Below are 18364 nucleotides of genomic sequence, written 5' to 3' on the forward strand. Positions count from 1 at the left end.
AAATTAAATTATATTATTAGGTGAGGGTGGGGGCAATGACTAAGGAACCAAAAAGGGAGAAATAAATGTTCACTTCTGATAGGAATCCTTAGTGAAACAAGAATAAATTAATGTACTTAAGATTTTATATATCTCAGACCAGAAGTCAGCATTTTTTATGGTAAAAAACTAGAATTCCTATTTTATTATTTAGTGAAGTACAAAATTCCTTTTAAAAAGCCGTGAATCAAAAAAGGTGTGGCCAGCATTATTATTACATAACATTGTCTTGGGAATGCTGGCCAATGTAATTAGACAAAAAAAAACAAAATAGGTGTAATTATTTGAAAAGAAGGAGGCAAATTCTTTCTTTATAAGTGACATTATATGTGTGGGAAAGACTAAAGAATCAACTGAAATATTACTGTAATGAGATTTCAGTATGAAACCTAGTTAATCTAAAGTGGGGGTTTTTTTGTGTGTTTCTTTTTGTTGTTGCTTTTATGACCTTTAAACTGAAAATCTATCCATATAGGTTAATGGGGATTCTCATTCTTAAAATACTTTTTTTTTTTTTTTGGCCTTCTGGGGAATGCACAGACTTATTTAATCTTATCTCTAAGTAAATTGCAGTCTATTTTGAATAAGACACTTTTCAGGTTAACTTCTACAAACTACTTTGAGCCCAGCTGGCGGTCAGGGCACAGGCCTGGGTTGCAGCTCGATCCCCAGTGTGGGATGTGCAAGAGGCAGCCAATCAATGATTCTCTCTCAACATTGATGTTTCTCTCTCTCCCTCTTCCTTCCTCTCTGAAATCAATAAAAATATATAAAGGAAAACTATTTTGAAATAAAGTTGCAGCAGTAAATACATTTAGAAGGACTTTAAAGTTGTTTTTTTTATTCCTGTGGCTGTGATACTTGCTCTATTGCTTAGTAATGCCAGGAAAGGTGTAATCTGATCTTTGAGCCATATTTGGTAAATAATAATTTTGTGTGGAAACCACTGTTCTGTCAGTAAGAGGAAAATTACTGTACAAATGTAAGGGTTTTCTTTGCCCTTCAGGCATTTTCTGACTTAAAGACTTAAGTTATATCATGTATTGATTCTTTTGTTTTTTAAAAAGCACTGTGTAACCTTAAAAAGGGTATTGACAAAAGTATTTTCTACTTTACTTGGAGAAGAATTGCATGTCTTTTTGTTTGCCACTAATTCTCTTTATATCCTAGATGTAAATTCTTATATTTTTATTCATCATTAACCCTCAGAATTGAACTCGCACACACATTTACCTTGTAGTTCTGCAAGCAATGATGAAAAATGAGTTATATCTCTTAGGATGTGATGCAGATGACTTATTTAAAACTAAAGCTGGTTACACAGCTGTTGCTTTAGCATTTATGAAAATGAACACTTAAGTATATCCATGTTTAGAACAAAAAATGTATTGAATACTAATATACACCAAGTTTTTAGGTGCTTTATAGACTTTAGCGAATTCTCATGGCAATCCAGTGAGGTGTGCATTGGTGTCCCATTTCATAGAAAGGAATCTTCTGCAGAGTTTTTGTCCAAGGCTAGATCTATCCCTCCCAGGCTTTTTTTTTTTTTTTTTTTTAACCAACAACATACCATCACAGTGATGGAAAATTTGCATTTTTCTTAAAAACTACTTTTACTCTATTTTGCTTTGTTGTATTGCTAGTTACCAAGAATGCAAAAAGTTATTTGAATCCTTGTCTTCACTTTTTTTTTTTTGGTCCTGTTACAGTTCTCACCAGCAGCCATCATTTGGCAGCAGCAGAGAATTCAATTTATTTTGACTGCTGTGGGATTGGTTTCTTGGAAAAACTCCTTAGGGTGCTAGCCTGCCAAGTATAAGGACATTGTTTGCAGGCCTTAGTGGTCTAATTAGTACACCAATCTACCACTTTCAATATCCTACCATTTCTGTAACCTTTGTAGTTGTATGGTTGTTGTTTTTTAATATGGACCTAACAAAAACTTTTTAAAATAATTGAATCTAATTTGGTTATGAAAAAAAGAATTTCCAACGTGATGCAGAGTCACTATAAGCTATTCTTTGCCTCCCTCTTGAAGAATTACCAAGTTTGTTTGTTATTTTTTATTAGAACTTGAAATTAAATTTACTGCTTGGATGTATCTAAAGCATTTTTTAAAGAAACCTCTGAGAATTGATTTTAGGAAATTAGGGGAACAGTTAGAAGACCATTGTAAATAAGATAGCAAGCAAAAGAGAAAAACAAAATGACCTGAAAATGAGGACTTTGGAAAGTTTTACCATTGAAATTGGGTTTATTGTTTTTCTCTTTCTGTTATAATCTGTGGTCTGATGTTGGACAGTCTATTGCTAAAAGCCACTAGAGATTTCATAAAAGCTACTATTTCAATTTCTAGAATCGGGAGTCCAGAATAGAATTGGGTAGATAAAAATAATGACAGCTAATGTAAATAGCATCTTCTGATAACTTGTAATTTAAGAGACCCTCTTTCCACTTTGAAATATTTTATGTGAGAGACATTGGAAACTACCTCACTGCTGTTAGATCTCATAATGTTATCTGGTCACGTTTCTTGTTCTGCCTACCTCTAGTTTACTCTAGTTTCTCTTCTGCTTTCAAGGCTCCAGACCCCGTTCCTGGACCTGCCCTGGAAAAGAAGTATCCAGTAGAGATGAGCTCACTGCAGTTACTTAATTAAAAATTTGTAAGCTGCAAAAATGGCAGTGAGCCAACCAAGAACAGCTACAATTTGAATTTTTCTATTTCCAGGTATGCTAAAGTCAATGGCACCAGTCAAGCTTAGCCTATGTAACTGCCTTACGATGAAATCTATAATAACCAAAACTTTACTTTCAAAATTTGTGATCATCTTGCTTTAAAATATAGTAGCCTCCCTAACATCTAGGTAACTTGCAGCTAGTATTGACCTTAACATACCTTTTGCCTGAATATTCCTAATTGAACTGTTTGCTAGTGGTAGCAAACTAATCCAGAAATAATTTAAGAAAAATAAATTTGAAAAACTATTGAGTTAAGCCCTGTAAATGTACAGAAAGTAATCTGGTCTTCATTAAAGAGTAAACATTAACCATAATAGAACTGTCTTCCTCTCAGAGGTGCACATATAGTACAAGTAATATAGGGAATTAAGTAAATGAACTAGTTCTCCATCCTGCATTTCTCAACCATTTCTAAAATATCTTTAGGTAAAGAGTAAACATATTCTTCAGTAACTGGAAGTCATAAGTAAGACTTCTGGATATACAACCAAATAATGTATTATATAGAACCATTACCTGAAGAAGTTAATTATTTTAAATGTAAGTATATAACTAATATTTGCTATATTTTTTTTCTTGAGTGCGCAAAAGAAACCAGACTAGAAAGTAGTTGGAATTTTAGCAAAAAAATTAAAACTGAGGTTTCCTGCTGCCTTAGATTTTAACCAAGAGAAAATTTATGAATATTTTGAGGGTTGAGGTCAGTTAGCTTTTAAGAACCTTTATTGCTTTTACCAATTTGTACAGATTTAGAAACAGAATTAATCCATAAAAGGTGATTTTATTTACTAAAAAAGATAACCATACATATCTTTTGATTTTTAAAGGTCAATTCAGATAGGTTAGAGATTACCAATATTGAACAGAGGAATATTCCAATTGCTATCTTAAGAGATGATACTAATATTCTAGCTTGTGCTTTCCTTATATTCCTACGTTGTTGATGTATAATTAATTTAATGTTAGCCAATCTAGTCAGCATTAGGTCACTGATTATGTGCCATATTATTTGTTTGGTAAAATATGTTTTGAAAAAGATTTAATATGAGTGTTGAATTAGGACTGGAAAGGGAGCTACTACTAGAATTATAGGAACATTACCACTGTTATATGAATTAAAGGAGAAATTGTAGAGGCAATTGCATCTGAATTTCAAGTCTTATTAGTTATCACTGGGGCTATCAGTAATGGTAAAAAAAAATCTATATTATTGAATGCAAGTTGTGTTTAAAGCACTGTGCTAGACACAGTAAAGATGTCAAAATGAATAAACCTTACTTTCATTGAGTTTATAGAGAGTAATTTTTTTTTAAGTATAATAATAGAAGTATAAACAATGTACTTGAAAGTACCAGAGAGAATCAGTATTTTAGGGAAGGTAATGTTTCTACTGAGCCTTGAAGGATAGATAGAATTCTTCAGAGAGTGGAAAGAGTATTTCTAATTTATGGAAGTGAAAGTAAGTAATATGATCTAGAAATTGTGAACAATCCATTGTGCTAGAGAATAGTGGAGTACAGGATGATATGATGGGAGGTGGAGCTATGCTATACATGCTTTCCAAAGTCAAGTGAAGGAGTTTGATTTAATTCAGTAGATAATGGAATCCATTCAAGATATTTTAGCCCTGGTGTATTTAAATCAATGACTCTTGAAAAACTGAATGTGGCAGAGCAAGGGTTGCTTGATAAAGTTAAAGATTAGGCAGTAGTAATACCAAATAAAGGGCAACATTTATTATTATATGTCAGGGGTTGTGTATGAAGAGTTTTATGTGCAATTTCTCATTTAATCTTACTTCAGGAATATTGTGAGGAATAGTATGTGTTAACCATTTAGCACAGGACTAGTAATTATAAGCTCAGAACATTGTTCTTGTCCACATTTATGTGTGATAAATCCTATGAGAGTGTTTGTGTTTATTGGGAGACTCTTAAGATAGTAACAATAAGCTTATTTTTCTACTACCTCTTACCTCTTTCTTTTAAACATTTAAACTAAGGGTGGAGGATCTTTTTTCTGCCAAGGGCCATTTGGATATTTATAACATCATTCGTGGGCTATATAAAATTATCTACTTAAAAATTAGCCGTTTATATTTGGTCAAACATTTAATTAACTCACCTCTAATGCCTTGGCAGGGCCAGACCAAATGATTTTACGAAACTGGATGTTTCCCACCCCTGTTACTTAGTTTGAGGACTGCATATTAGTTCATGTCGAGTTAACCTTAGGGTAAAAAAAGAGAGAGATAGACCAGGTCTTTTTTATTTTTTTTAACCAGTGGATTGATTACAAGGTACAAGACTAAACATAGAGGTAGTTTTGAATAAATTAAATTTATTTAATTAAAACATAACTGTAGATCTCATCTGTCAAGCATCCCGAAAATTGGTAATTGTTGCAGCTGTTAACAGCTATATCAGTAACAGTTTCAACATAGATAACATAGTCCTTTAAGTATTTAAAATTACATATAGTTGGCTAAGTACAGGTACTTTCAAATAACTCATTCCATTATTACTCTCCTACCCATGTATCAGAATACAAGTTACGTTATGTGAAAATATATAGGAAATAATTTTATAAGGAAAATATTCTGCTTTAATTATCTCAATTGTTTATGACTAATTATACAAATAATACATGCATATATATTCTTATAAAGAATGAAAACATAGCAAAGATGACTAAACCTCCTTGGACCATCTTCTATCATGAGTCCTTTACCCAGCTCTCTCTTCCAAATAATTAGTGATATCCTTTCAGAACCTTTCCTGTACATACATATAAAATATCTGTTTAAAATTTCTCTTTTTTGTATCTTTTTTTAAAAAAGCACAAATCTATAATACATGGGTTTTGCATCTTTTTTTCATTTGGTAATGTCTTACAAGTCTTTCCATATAATTATCTGGATATCTTACTCCACTTTTTAAAAACGGTTGCATGGTATTCCTTAGTATTGCTATGCAATGATTTACTTATTCATTCCTCATTGAACATTCAGGTTGTTAATACACACTGAGATGGTCATCCTTGTATGCTCCTCTTTGAATACCTGTGTTTGTCTAGATTAGATGGTTTAATTTATATAGATAGAGAGGTAGAACTCTGGTACTTTATTACTAGCAACTAATTTCATTCAACTCATCTCACAACTAATTGTAGTAACAGTGGGTAGTGACACCACAGTTGATCTGCTACTGACTCCGTTGAAACTAAATATATGTTAATATGTCTTTCCGTTACTCTCTTCAGTTTAAAAAACTATGGTATAACAATTGTCTTCTCTGCTCTATATGTGGGGAGGATAAAATGACATAACAGATGTGCTGTGAGAAGTCCAGTATAAATCTGAAATCTAGATTATAATCTTCTCAAAAGCATGGACTATTTTATTCATTTTTGCATAATAAGAGCACATTGCATAGCATATAGTAGGCAGTGTTTGTGGAATGGATCCCAGAAATGGTGAACTAAAAAGTGGGTCATATCTATGAGAAAGTTCCAGACTAGTAGAATTTTCTTATATGTATATTTTACATTATCTGAAAACTGTATATTTTCACTGAAAATTTCTCACCTTTTCATCTTCATCTCACTTCTCAGCTGCATTACAGCCATAATTCCTCAAATTTATCATGTTCTATCATGGCTTTCCCCCCAGTACAGTCACCAGTTATATCCTGCAAGACTTTTATTATTTACTAGAGGCCCGGTGCATGAAATTTTTGTGGGGGGTGGGGGGCAGGGACTGCCCAGCCTGCACCCTCTCTAATCTGGAACCCCTCGGGGGCTGTCCGACTGCCGGTTTAGGCCCAATCTCTAGGATCGGGCCTAAACCGGCAGTCGGACATCCCTCTCATAATCCAGGACCACTGGCTCACCTGCTTGCCTGATCACCCCTAACTGCCTCCCCTCCCCCCACTGGCTTGGTCACCTCTTACTGCCCCCCCCCCGCCAGCCTAGTCACCCCCAACTGCCCCCGCGCCAGCCTGGTCACCCCTCACTGCCCCCTACCCCCCTGCCAGCCTGGTCACCCCCAACTGCCCCTACTGCCAGCCTGGTCGCCCCACGCAGCCTGCTGCTCAGTCATTTGGTCGGCCCTCACTAACCCCCCTGCTGGGAGAGAAAGAGAAACATCAATGATGAGAGAGAATCATCGATCGGCTGCCTCCTGCACACCCCCTATTGGGGATCGAGCCCACAACCCGAGCATGTGCCCTTAACCAGAATCAAACCTAGGACCCTTCAGTCTGTAGGCTGACGCTCTAGCCCAGCCGTGGGCAAACTATGGCCCGCGGGCCGGATCCGGCCCGTTTGAAATGAATAAAACTAAAAAAAAAAAGACTGTACCCTTTTATGTAATGCTGTTTACTTTGAATTTATATTAGTTCACACAAACACTCCATCCATGCTTTTGTTCCGGCCCTCCGGTCCAGTTTAAGAACCCATTGTGGCCCTCGAGTCAAAAAGTTTGCCCACCCCTGCTAGCCACTGAGCCAAACTGGCTAGGGCAGTAACTCTGTTTTTATCTTAAAGCCCTAATGTATTGGAAAATAATGAGAGGTGATTTGGAAAATACACAAAAAGGTCGTTATATAATATGTTTTGATGAATTATAACCATTCTGTCTTAGATTTATTGCACTTTTTTTGATCCTTAGAAAATGGTAGCACTCACCACAAAACCACAGTACATAAATTGCCAAGTGTGGCTGAATTGCACATTCCTTTTAGAAGAACGTATTACTGGTAAGCCTTTTAGCCATAAGAAATGGTCAACATTCATAGACTTGAGGCAGTGTATTAAAAGAGAAAATTGGGAGGCTTTATTTTTAAGAAGTAGTGTACATCATTATGTTACTTCATCTATTAATGTTTATTATTTTTCTTTAGAAAGTAAATTAGTATAGGATTATAAAGTTGAGAAATCTATAGTTTGGTAACATGATTCATTGCTCCCTTTTAGTTTATAAAGAACTCTAAACATAATAGTTAACCTAAATTAAGTAGCATTCATATGATTGATTTAGTATGTTGCTGTTATTTTATTTTTGCAAATAACTGGTTAACTATGTAAAATTATTAAATATGACATCTGTTTTATGCTAAAGACAGATTATAATTATCTTGTTTTTAATCTTGAATGGTTGTTAGTATTTGAATTTTAGATTTTTTTTACATAGCTATAATTCTTATACTTGAACTTGTAGAAAAATAGCTTGATATTATAGATTTGCGGGGGAGGGAATTTTGCTTTGCTCTCGTAAATTTGTAACATCATGTTCTAAGAAATATAATTCTACTAATTTGCTGTTAAAAATAATTTTGAAATTTTTCATGTTTAATGACATTTGTAAATTCTTTTAAAGTTAAAAAATGTGAAGTGCACACTCATCATACGAGGAATACAACTGTCCATGGCTTGTAGGCAATTTGAATCTTAATTCTTATATACTATAACACCTCATTGACCCCCTCGTCGTCAGGGAATGAGGCATTCTCTGAATGTGCTATGTAATTTAAGCTTATCTCTTAAAGTACTGAATCACAAAAATAGACAAGAAGACTGGTTGTATTGCTTACTTTCCCTCTGAAATAAACAATACATTTCATACTTGAAATTTTATGATTCAAACCATCATCTTGAGTGAGAATTATATTGTGTGATTGTAATTTATATATGATAGGTAATAAAACATTAAAAGGGGAAAAAATGTGAAGTGCATCAGTTATTACCTAACCGACACTTGATGACATATGTACATAATACATCAATAATGTAAAAGGTGCTTAAAATTGTATACATAACTAGGCAGGTAACAGAATTATTTTTCTGGCTAAATCCTAAAATATTCCTTCAGGCCAAAAGGTTTCAAAATTTGCTTTAATTTTATTTAAAAAATTATAGCATCATCCTGCTATTTTTATTGCATATCATAGTTATTCTTTAAAGAATAACTCAACTGCAGTGTGATAATGTCAGGCAATCCACAGAAAAGACACATTATAAGTAGTGATAAGAAACTGCTAACATCATATTGACAACCAAAGATAAGTTGAAACATTCTGCCTTCACATTAGACATCCTGGGGAAGTTAGTGTTAATAGTTGTTGGGGTCAGAGGAGCTTTGCAGTCATTCTGTTAACATTTGACATAGGTATTTATTTCTAAAAATCACCATGCTTTGCAGATTGTACCAAAAACAAACAAACAGGGTTTATGGGAAAAAATAGAATTTGGGGTACAACACTCAAAAACTTCATTAAGTGAACGTTAAAAAAAGATAGGAACCTTTAAAAAGCATGTATAAATGTTAAGCGGTTAAGAAATATATAAATATTTATACAGCATTTATACAAATAAATTGTTCTTTGCTTTGAAAAAGCCTGAAGTTTGCTTATGGAAGTGAACTTAAGTGTGGCAGCTTATTATTGTGAAGTGGTCAAAGGAGGGTTTTCTGAAATCAGAAGGAAAGTTGTAACACAAGATGTGGATGGATGTGACCAACTGACTGCATACAGATGCAGTGAGTGAGGGAGCTAGCAGATGTTTGAGGTGTGTTCATATTTACATTTTGTGTATTCCTTAACTTGTTTCAGGTGAATATCATTTTCTGTATTCATCTGGTATTTCTCACAGACAAAATCACAGCAAAATTTACTTAATGCTCAAATTGTTCCCTAATATATCAATTATATTGGAACAAATATGCAGTTTCAAGGCAAGGTATTATAGTAGTACTGACTTATAGCTGAGGGTAAGGAAATCACTTTAGTTTGGAGAGACTACTACTTTTTATAGTAGTCTTTAAAATAGGTATGTATTCTGATACATAGAGATTCCTTGCAACAAATATTTACTAAGCATCTTCTAGTTGCCATACACTTTCTAAATATTTAGGATACAGCAGTGAATAAGTTACTTCCTCCACTTTGAAACTGATCCTATATAATAAAGAGCTAATATGCTAATTAGACTGAACAGCAGTACAACTATCTGGACAATCTCCCAAACAAAGCCAGGGCTATGAGGGCCAGCCGGGGCTGCAAGGGCCGACCGAGGCTGAGCGGGCCAGCTGGGGCTGTGAGGGGCTGCGAGGGCCGAGCCCCTTGCACAGATTTTGTGCATCAGGCCTCTAGTGTTACTATAAAGAATTTGTTGCCAGGAGTTGGTTTTTAAGAGGTAAAATTGGACAGATATGTGAAAGAGGAAGTCTGGCAAGGAGTCTACTGAGCAACAAGGCTTTTCTCTAACCTCTCAAATTATATACTTTTACAAGACTTCCTAGATCCTGTGTAACTCGAGATTCCAATATTCACAGGAAAAAAAAAAATATCTCCAGAGCTTACATCCCAAGTGCCCATCAGTAGATGAGCAGATAAAAAAAAAACAAAAAAAAAAACAGTGGTACATTCATACCCTGGAATACTATGCAGCAGTAAAAAAGAAGGATCTCTTACCCTTTGAGACAGCACGGAGGGACCTGGAAAGTATGCTAAGCGAAATAAGCCAGTCAGAGAAAGACAAGTATCACACGATCTTACTCATATGTGGAAACTAAAGAACAAAATACTTCCTAAATATCTTTTAAGCTTTTCCTTCTCAGTCTCCATTGGTTTCTCTGCAATTACAAGCTGTTACATTTCCTGGTTAGACTACAGCAATTTTCTAACTGGTCTTCTCACATATTCTTTTGCCCTTTTCTCTGTTATAGCCAGCCGTTCTCCAAATATACGTAATTTTTCAATCATGTCACCTTCCCTACTTCTGAGCTTAAATCCTTCAAGTGGCTTCCCATTACTCTGAAAGTAAAACCTCCAAATTTTAATGACCTATAAAGCACTTCATGATTTGGGCCCTACCTTTTTCTTGCTCTGTTCTCTACAATTTTCCATAATGTACCATACCACCTTTTAATTTCTGTTTTTGAATGATGTGAAAAAGATGAAAAAATTGATAGCAAGATAAACTGAGATGGCAGGCATCAGATCTGGTAGCAGAAGGAGGCAGACAAAAGATAAAATAGTGGGCGAGTTAAAATTGTTACCTAAATGTGAACGTGTATTTAACCCGTGGGTTTCTGTGGCCTGGAGAGCAAGGGCATTATGAATGACACACAGTAAAGACTGAATTCTATTGTGTTCCTCCAATTAGTATTGATATTTGGTTGGTTGTTTTGTTTGCTTGCTTGTCTGTTTTAGTTAAGTTGGCTGAACTCAACTATACACTGAAATCTCAGTTTTGTTATTTTAGCCTTAGCCTGGCTGCTTGGAATCACTCACATATGTGTAGTGTGGGGATCAGAGACGTGTGTAGATAGAATATGTAGAATTTGGTGCTTCTGTTCTTTCTGTGATTTACTCACTAGTTTTCAGCTGTTGTGGTTATGTCAAAGTCTGTCCTTTGTTTCAGTAAGCGAGTAAGGTTGCAGGTTTTCTGTCTAAGTTTTATCTACCCGAACCAACTGGGGCCAGCTATTTTTAAAAATGGAAAGTCACCCCATGCTGTACTCTCTCCTAAGTACTGACTCTCTTCTCCCCATCCCTAGCACCACCACCACCACCACCACCACCCCATTGCTGTTTCTGCTTTCTGCCTTCAAGTAGTTGCTTTTTATACTTTGTCTATTGTTTATAGTTGTTCTTGGTGAGAGAGTTGGTCTAGTAGGAGCTACTTAGCCATTGCAGAAAGTGAAACCCCCAAATAAATTTGAACAGTTTCTTCATTTGTGTACTTGATAGTCTTTATGAGAAAAAGAAAAGCAAGTGTGATAGTTTTTTAAAGAATTTTAGAGCTTTCTGTATATGTTTTAATAATGAAATAAGTTGAAATTTATTTTCATGATTTATCCTCTTTTAAATAATAAAATGTTCCTGAATTAGACTGAAAATGTATTTGCTTCGTCCTCTAGATAAGCTTCTCCCTCTAGATATTTGCTTCTGGGAACAGCAAATATCTAGATCATTAGAAATGTCGTGAAACAAAAGAATTTGAAGAAATCAAACAGTAAAACCTTCATTTCATCAAAATGTTGCTTCTTTGACCTAGATCCTGGGGAGAAAGCAATAAGCTTCAAAGTTCTTAATCCTGTGGAACTAACATTTTGGAGATACCTAGATAGATAATAAGTATATGTCATGTATCAATAAATGCTATGAAGAAAAAGAGTATAAGAATGTGATGGGTTGGTAGACAAGTGTGGCATTATTTTAGATAGATTGGTCAGGGAAGCTGTTTCTGAGGAAGTGACATTTGGTTAGAGATCTTCATGAGGTAAGAGAAGGACCCATGTAAGCAATCCGAGGGGAAAATATCCCAGACACAAGGAACAGCCAGTCCAAAAGCCTAAGGGAGGGATGAGATTGGCTTCTTTGAGAAGTCAAAGAACCAAAGGCTCAGTTCAGAACTGAGGGAACACGGAGAATGGTAGGAGATGAAGTTTGAGGGCTGGTAGTTAGCCAGGAGCTGTGTGTTGTAGGATTTTGAGCAGGGAGAATGATTGACTTAATTTTTACAAAGATCACACCCCTCAGTAGAGTGGGGGATGTATGTAGAACAAAGAGTGAAGCAGGGAAGATACCAGTTAGGAGACCTTTGCTTTCAATCTAGGTCAGTGGTTCTCAACCTTCCTGGTGCCGCGACCCTTTAATACTGTTCCTCATATTGTGGTGACCCCCAATTTCATTGTTACAAATTGAACATAATTAAAGCATAGTGATTAATCACAAAAACAATATGTAATTATATATGTGTTTTCCGATGGTCTTAGGTGACCCCTGTGAAAGGGTTGTTTGACCCCGAAAGGGGTCGCATCCCACAGGTTGAGAACGGCTGATCTAGGTGAATTATGATGGCTTGGACAGAAGCAGTAACAGAGATGGGGAAATTCAGATTCAGAATTTTTTTTTTTTTTTTGCAGATATTTCTAACATGATTTGATGATGGATTAGATATGGGATGTTAGAGGAGGAGCAACTGTATGAATGATGGTACTATTTGCTTAGATGAAAAAGACTGGGAAAGGATTGGTTTGGATGGGGGGATATTAAGAATTTGATTTTGGACACACTAAGAATTTTGGATATACAGGAGATATGTCAGGCAGGCAGCAGGCCATATTAGTCTGGGACTCCAGGGTGAGAGCTCCCTTGCAGGTGGCGATTCAAATTTGCAAAGCCTCTGTTTAAAGCAGTGTGTTTGGATGAGATTACCTTGAAGAGGAGTGTAGGTATAATTGAAAGAAACCCTAGACCTGAATTCCCTAGCCCACCAACATTTAGATGTCAAGAAAAGGAAGAGAATCTGAAAAAACTGAGAAGGAGCTACCATTGGGTAGGATGAAAACCAGAAGAGTATAAATCTTGGAAGTCAAGTAAGAAATTGTTTAAAGAATGAGGGAGTGACTGAGGAGAGGTCTGTAAGATGAAGACTGCGGACTGGCCTTCAGTTTGAAAATCCAAAGCTCTGTGGCAGCCTTGATAAGTGTAGTTTCAGTGCGGGAAGGCTATGAAACCCTGATGGGGACAGATTTATAAGCGATTAGGAGGGAGGAAATGGAGATGATTACGTATAAACAACCCTTTCCAGGAGTTTTAGTCCAGAGGAGGGAAGGGGCAGAGTAAAGTCAAGGGTAGCTTTCTCAAGATGAGCAGCACCCCTTAAATTATTTTTAAATATCATTTACTAACTTTCAGTGCTTTTCTCCTGCAGCCCTTTTGTAGAAACACTTTCAGTGCTGAAATTGTGTGTGTGTGTGTGTCTTCCATAGAAATAGATTTTGGAAATTTATATTGCAAATAACTTGGTTTGACAGTGCTTTCACCTAATATGTAACCAAGCTAGTCACATAGAATTAAGTAAAATTTAATCAGATGATATTAAAAATCTGAAGGGCTGTACTGTGCATGCTCTCTAAGTGACTTATTCTGTTGTGGACTCAGGAATTCTGTCATAACTAAATTTACTAAAAAATAGTTTAATATCAACTGTTAACGCTGAAAACTGCCTACAAAGTGCTAGATTTACAATAATGAATCAAAGAGACCTAATTTCTATATTCATGGAGTTTACAGACCTGTATTTTTTTAAGGTTATGTTAATGAGGTTAAAAGAAATGCTACAGATAAGAAATTTGTTTTAAAGAGACTGTCTTTCTGTTAAATTTATCCTAAAATGAAATGTATTTTAATTATTAAGCAAATGCCATGATTGTAAATATTTTAATATGCTATTTTAGTTTAATATACTTATATACTATTTATATCCCAGAGAGGCTTAAATAAGAATCAACGTGGTTTACATTAGGAATAAAAATAAGGTAGACAGTTCTCAACTTTGGCCACACATTAGAATCACTTGAGGAACTTTAAAAAACTTATATGCACAGGCTCCTCCCCAACCAATTAAATCAGAATCTCTGGAGTTGAGGCCAACCATTACTATTTTTTAAATACTGATTTAATGGAAACACAGAATAAAGTGCTTCTAAGCACCTGAGAATGAATTGATTACACTTGAGGATTAAGTCTATCTGAAAATTAACAGAAGATATCAAGTGTATTGGGTTATAGGTAATTTTTTAAACAAAACATGCAAAGTTATTTGTAGGACCAAAGTTTTTCAGGTTCTTAATTTTATGTAGAATAAATGAGAATTACTCTCCTCAGGCCATCCTCTAATCATTAAGAAAAAAAATCAGCCCTAACTGGTTTAGCTCAGTGGATAGAGCATCGTAGGCCTGCGAACTAAAGGGTCCCAGGTTCGATTCCAGTCAAGGGCATGTACCTTGGTTGCGGGCACATCCCCAGTAGGGGGTGTGCAGGAGGCAACTGATCGATGTTTCTCTCTCATCATCGATGTTTCTAATTCTCTATCCCTCTCTGTAAAAAATCAATAAAATATATATATTTTTAAAATAAGTAAAGGTAGTCACTTTCCCTTTTTGAAAGAATGAGGGAAGACTACCTGGACAATGATTTCTTTTTTAAATACCTATGGGCACAGTAGCTTGCCATCAGGAGTTAAAAACTGAAAAAAATAGTATAACTTATGTGGAAAGCATTGTAGGACTCAATAATATTTTTATAATTTATATTAAATAAGTACTAGAGCACAATACCCTTTAGTATTGAAATTTTAAATCCACAACAATATTCATTCTATAATCAGTTCTCATTAAATTTTTTTTTTCTTTCTTTCACAGAAAATGCGTGGACAGAAGAGATGAGTACTATTTCCACTAAGGCCTAGAACTGCCTACTGTATAAGTAGTCCTGATCGGGCAATATACGAATGGCCCAAGGAAGCCACCAAATTGATTTTCAGGTTTTACATGACCTGCGACAAAAATTCCCTGAAGTACCTGAAGTTGTTGTATCCAGGTGCATGTTACAGGTCAGTGTTCAATGATTTCTGAATCTATTAATACAAACCTGGTATTTTGTTAAACATTGGAAGAAAACTCTTATCTTCTTGTTGGCATTAATGTGCTATGATGAAAAGAGATGAGCTTTGGTGTCTTATAGTTATGTGGCCTTTAACTAGTTATTTAGTCTCTGTCCCATCTGTAAAATGGACAATACCTACCTTGTAAAGTAGTTGTAAGGATGAAATGAGATCCCAGTAAGCATTGGTACATGGCTTATACTTACTATGAGCTTGCTTTGCTCTTTCCCCTCCTATTTTACCAGGTCGAAATGTGAAAATGAGAAAAATCATTAAATAGGAGTCGAAACTCACTCTTGGGTTCTAATCCTAAATAGATACCCCAAGCATATTTGGCAAGTACTATGCCTTCTTTGTACTTGAGTTTTGTTATCTATAAAAATGAAGGAATTGACTTGACAAACTCTAACAACCCAATTCTAAAGAAAAAAGTTTGTCTTTATATTTTTAAATTAATCTAAGTTTTCCAATTAATATCACTAAACAGCTAATAAATTGTTATATTTTATTAGTATGCACAATTTCAGAAATCCATACTTCTAAATATTTAGTGATATTGTGCCTTCTCATTTGATTAAACTGGAAATCTGTCAAAACGATTTTTCAGTTCAAATAGAGATAAAAGAGTAATTTGGATTTAAACATTTACTCTTGACAAATTATTTTTAAAGTTTGAATTTGTATGAAAATTTTAAAGACTCTGTATTTGTATTTGATATTAAGTGACTTCATTTTGTTCACACCCTTATTACCTTCTTTTTTAATATTTTTAGTGATTTCAGAGAAGAAGGGGGGGAGAGGTGGGAGAGAGAAAAATATCAATGATGAGAGAGAATCATTGATCAGCTGCCTCCTGCACCCCCCACATTGGGGATTGAACCAGAAACCCAGGCATGTGCCCTGACCGGGAATTTGACTATGACCTCCTGGTTCATAGGTCGATGCTCAACCACTGAGCCACAACCAGCCAGGCCACCCTTATTACCTTTTATTCATACATGTAATTGGTGTGTGCCTGCCTTTACTCTAACCTTGTTTGGTATCTCCCATCCATCCTCCTCAACTTTTGCCAAAGTGTCTTTCTAAATGCTGATTTTAGCACATGATTTACCTGCTTAAACCTTGTTATTGTTCCTCGTATCTTCAGAATAAAGTTCACATCTTGACTGGGGAATAACTAGGTCTGTGATCTGGAATTTGCCTTCTTCTGCAGCCTGATCTCTAGCCCAGTCTTTCCTCCTCACACCCTATGCTGTAGTCATCCTCTGTTGGAATTATCTGAATAATCCTAGCTCTTTAAATAATATAGTATTGAAAATGTTTTAATACTATAATGCCCAAAGAGTAGATCTTGCATGTTCTCACCACACACACAAAAAAGTTGACTCTCTGAAGTGATGGATGTGTTAATTAAATTGATTGTGGTACTTTCACAATATGTAAATACTTGAAATCATTGCATAGTATATCTTTAAAAAATCATATTGTACAACCTGAATATGTACAATTTTTATTTGTTAATCATACGTCAGCAAAGCTGTAAGGAAATAAGTAAAAATAAATTTTAAAAACAATAAATAGCATATGTTTTGGTGATAAACAGGTTTGAGTTCAAGTTTTTGACAGTTACTAGGAGTATTTAACTTCTCTGATCCTCATTTTTCTCAACTGTACAATGGGAATAAAAAAACTTCACAGAGTATTAAATATGATACTACAGGTAAAGCAATTAGTAGGGGGCGTATTAAGAATGGAGTCAGAGATTAAAGCAAGTATAAGGAGGAGCAGAAATAGTGGGGGAATGTATCTCCCCTAGAACCCAGGTACCTCTTCCTAATTTTTCAAATATAATTTTGTGATAAAATAAGACGATGCTGAGAATGTTCCATGAGTCACAGAAAAATACTATAGGATCTGCAGTAAAATTTTGTAAGAGTTAATATTGAAAAAACTGTTTAGAGCAGTTTCCCAATAGCACAGCTATAGAGATTTTGAAGTACCTTAACTGGGACTAAAGCATAGAACCTTTTGTAAAATTATTTAAAATATTTTCTGTTTTTATGTTTTTAATTTTCAATTACAGTTGACATTCTATTTAAAATATTTTCAAAAAATGAACTGTATTACTCTTACAGTATAATCTTCAGGAGGGTGTATTAAGCTAAGAAAACAGATCAGTATATATAGATGAGAGCAGGGGGAATAAATATATACATGTTTATATATTTGCCCATGTTTGCATGAAGAAATGCTAGTAGGGTTAAAAACACAATTAATAAAAAAACTGTTACCGATAGCGGGCAAGAGGAAACGAGTCAGATATCACCTTCACCGTGTTAATCTGATTTTACAAATCAAACCTTCCTACAACATGAACACTGTTTTGCTTGCCAGATACCCATGAGGCAGACGATATGCTCTTTCATATTCAGTTATTAATCATTCTGGGCATCCCAGTAATGTGCTGTTTAGCTGATGGGACAAGAAATTTAATAAGAAAGGAACAGGGAGGGCAACTCGGGGGATACAGCTAGAGTGTAAGTCTTCCCAAATTTGGAGAAATAATTTTAAATTGTAAAGGTAAATTAAGCGACATCTAAATGTAGTATAAATCTTATTTAGTGACAGCCTTTCTTTGGAAGCTGCTCTCCCTTTCTCAATTGTGTTGGTATCTGTCCTTTCTCTGGAGAGATCAGATCCCCTTTATAATGTACTGGTTTAGAACTTTTCTAGATGGAAAAAAATAAAAACATAATATACAAAATATAAGAAATAAGTAGTTACAGGATCATGCGCCACTGGCACTTTTCTTCTTAAACATCATGCTTCTTAGGAGAACATAAGGGTCTATCCTCTGTTCTCTTCTGAACTTTATTTACTGCTCAGATCCCTGTTTCTGGAACTACTTACATCACTTACTTGTGCTCTGGAGTCTCTAAGATAGCTATATTATCAGTAGGTGTAGTTCATATCTTTAAAGTTGATTGATGTTTGGTGATAAATCTTAGAATAGTATGAAAATATAGCATAGTTGGTACTTTGATTTTTTTAACTGAATTTTTCACTATTAATATGATTGAATCTGTAAGTTTAAAATTGCTATTTCTTTTCAGAGTAATGCATTAAGT

The 18364-nt window shown here is 34.9% G+C and overlaps 1 protein-coding gene across 1 annotated transcript in view; it reads left to right on the forward strand.

The window, feature by feature from the left end:
* Positions 1–2623: 2623 nt before the first annotated feature.
* Positions 2624–18364, forward strand: part of TAB2 (TGF-beta activated kinase 1 (MAP3K7) binding protein 2) — a 37476-nt gene continuing 21735 nt past the window's right edge. The window contains exons 1-2 of the mRNA XM_081093952.1: positions 2624–2772; positions 14995–15185. Coding sequence (XP_080950078.1) covers positions 15084–15185 — 102 coding nt within the window. The 5' untranslated portion in view covers positions 2624–2772; positions 14995–15083. The remainder of the gene's footprint in view (positions 2773–14994; positions 15186–18364) is intronic.

This window comes from Myotis nattereri (genome assembly GCF_964212035.1).
Source record: "Myotis nattereri genome assembly, chromosome: 6".
Taxonomy (NCBI): domain Eukaryota; kingdom Metazoa; phylum Chordata; class Mammalia; order Chiroptera; family Vespertilionidae; genus Myotis; species Myotis nattereri.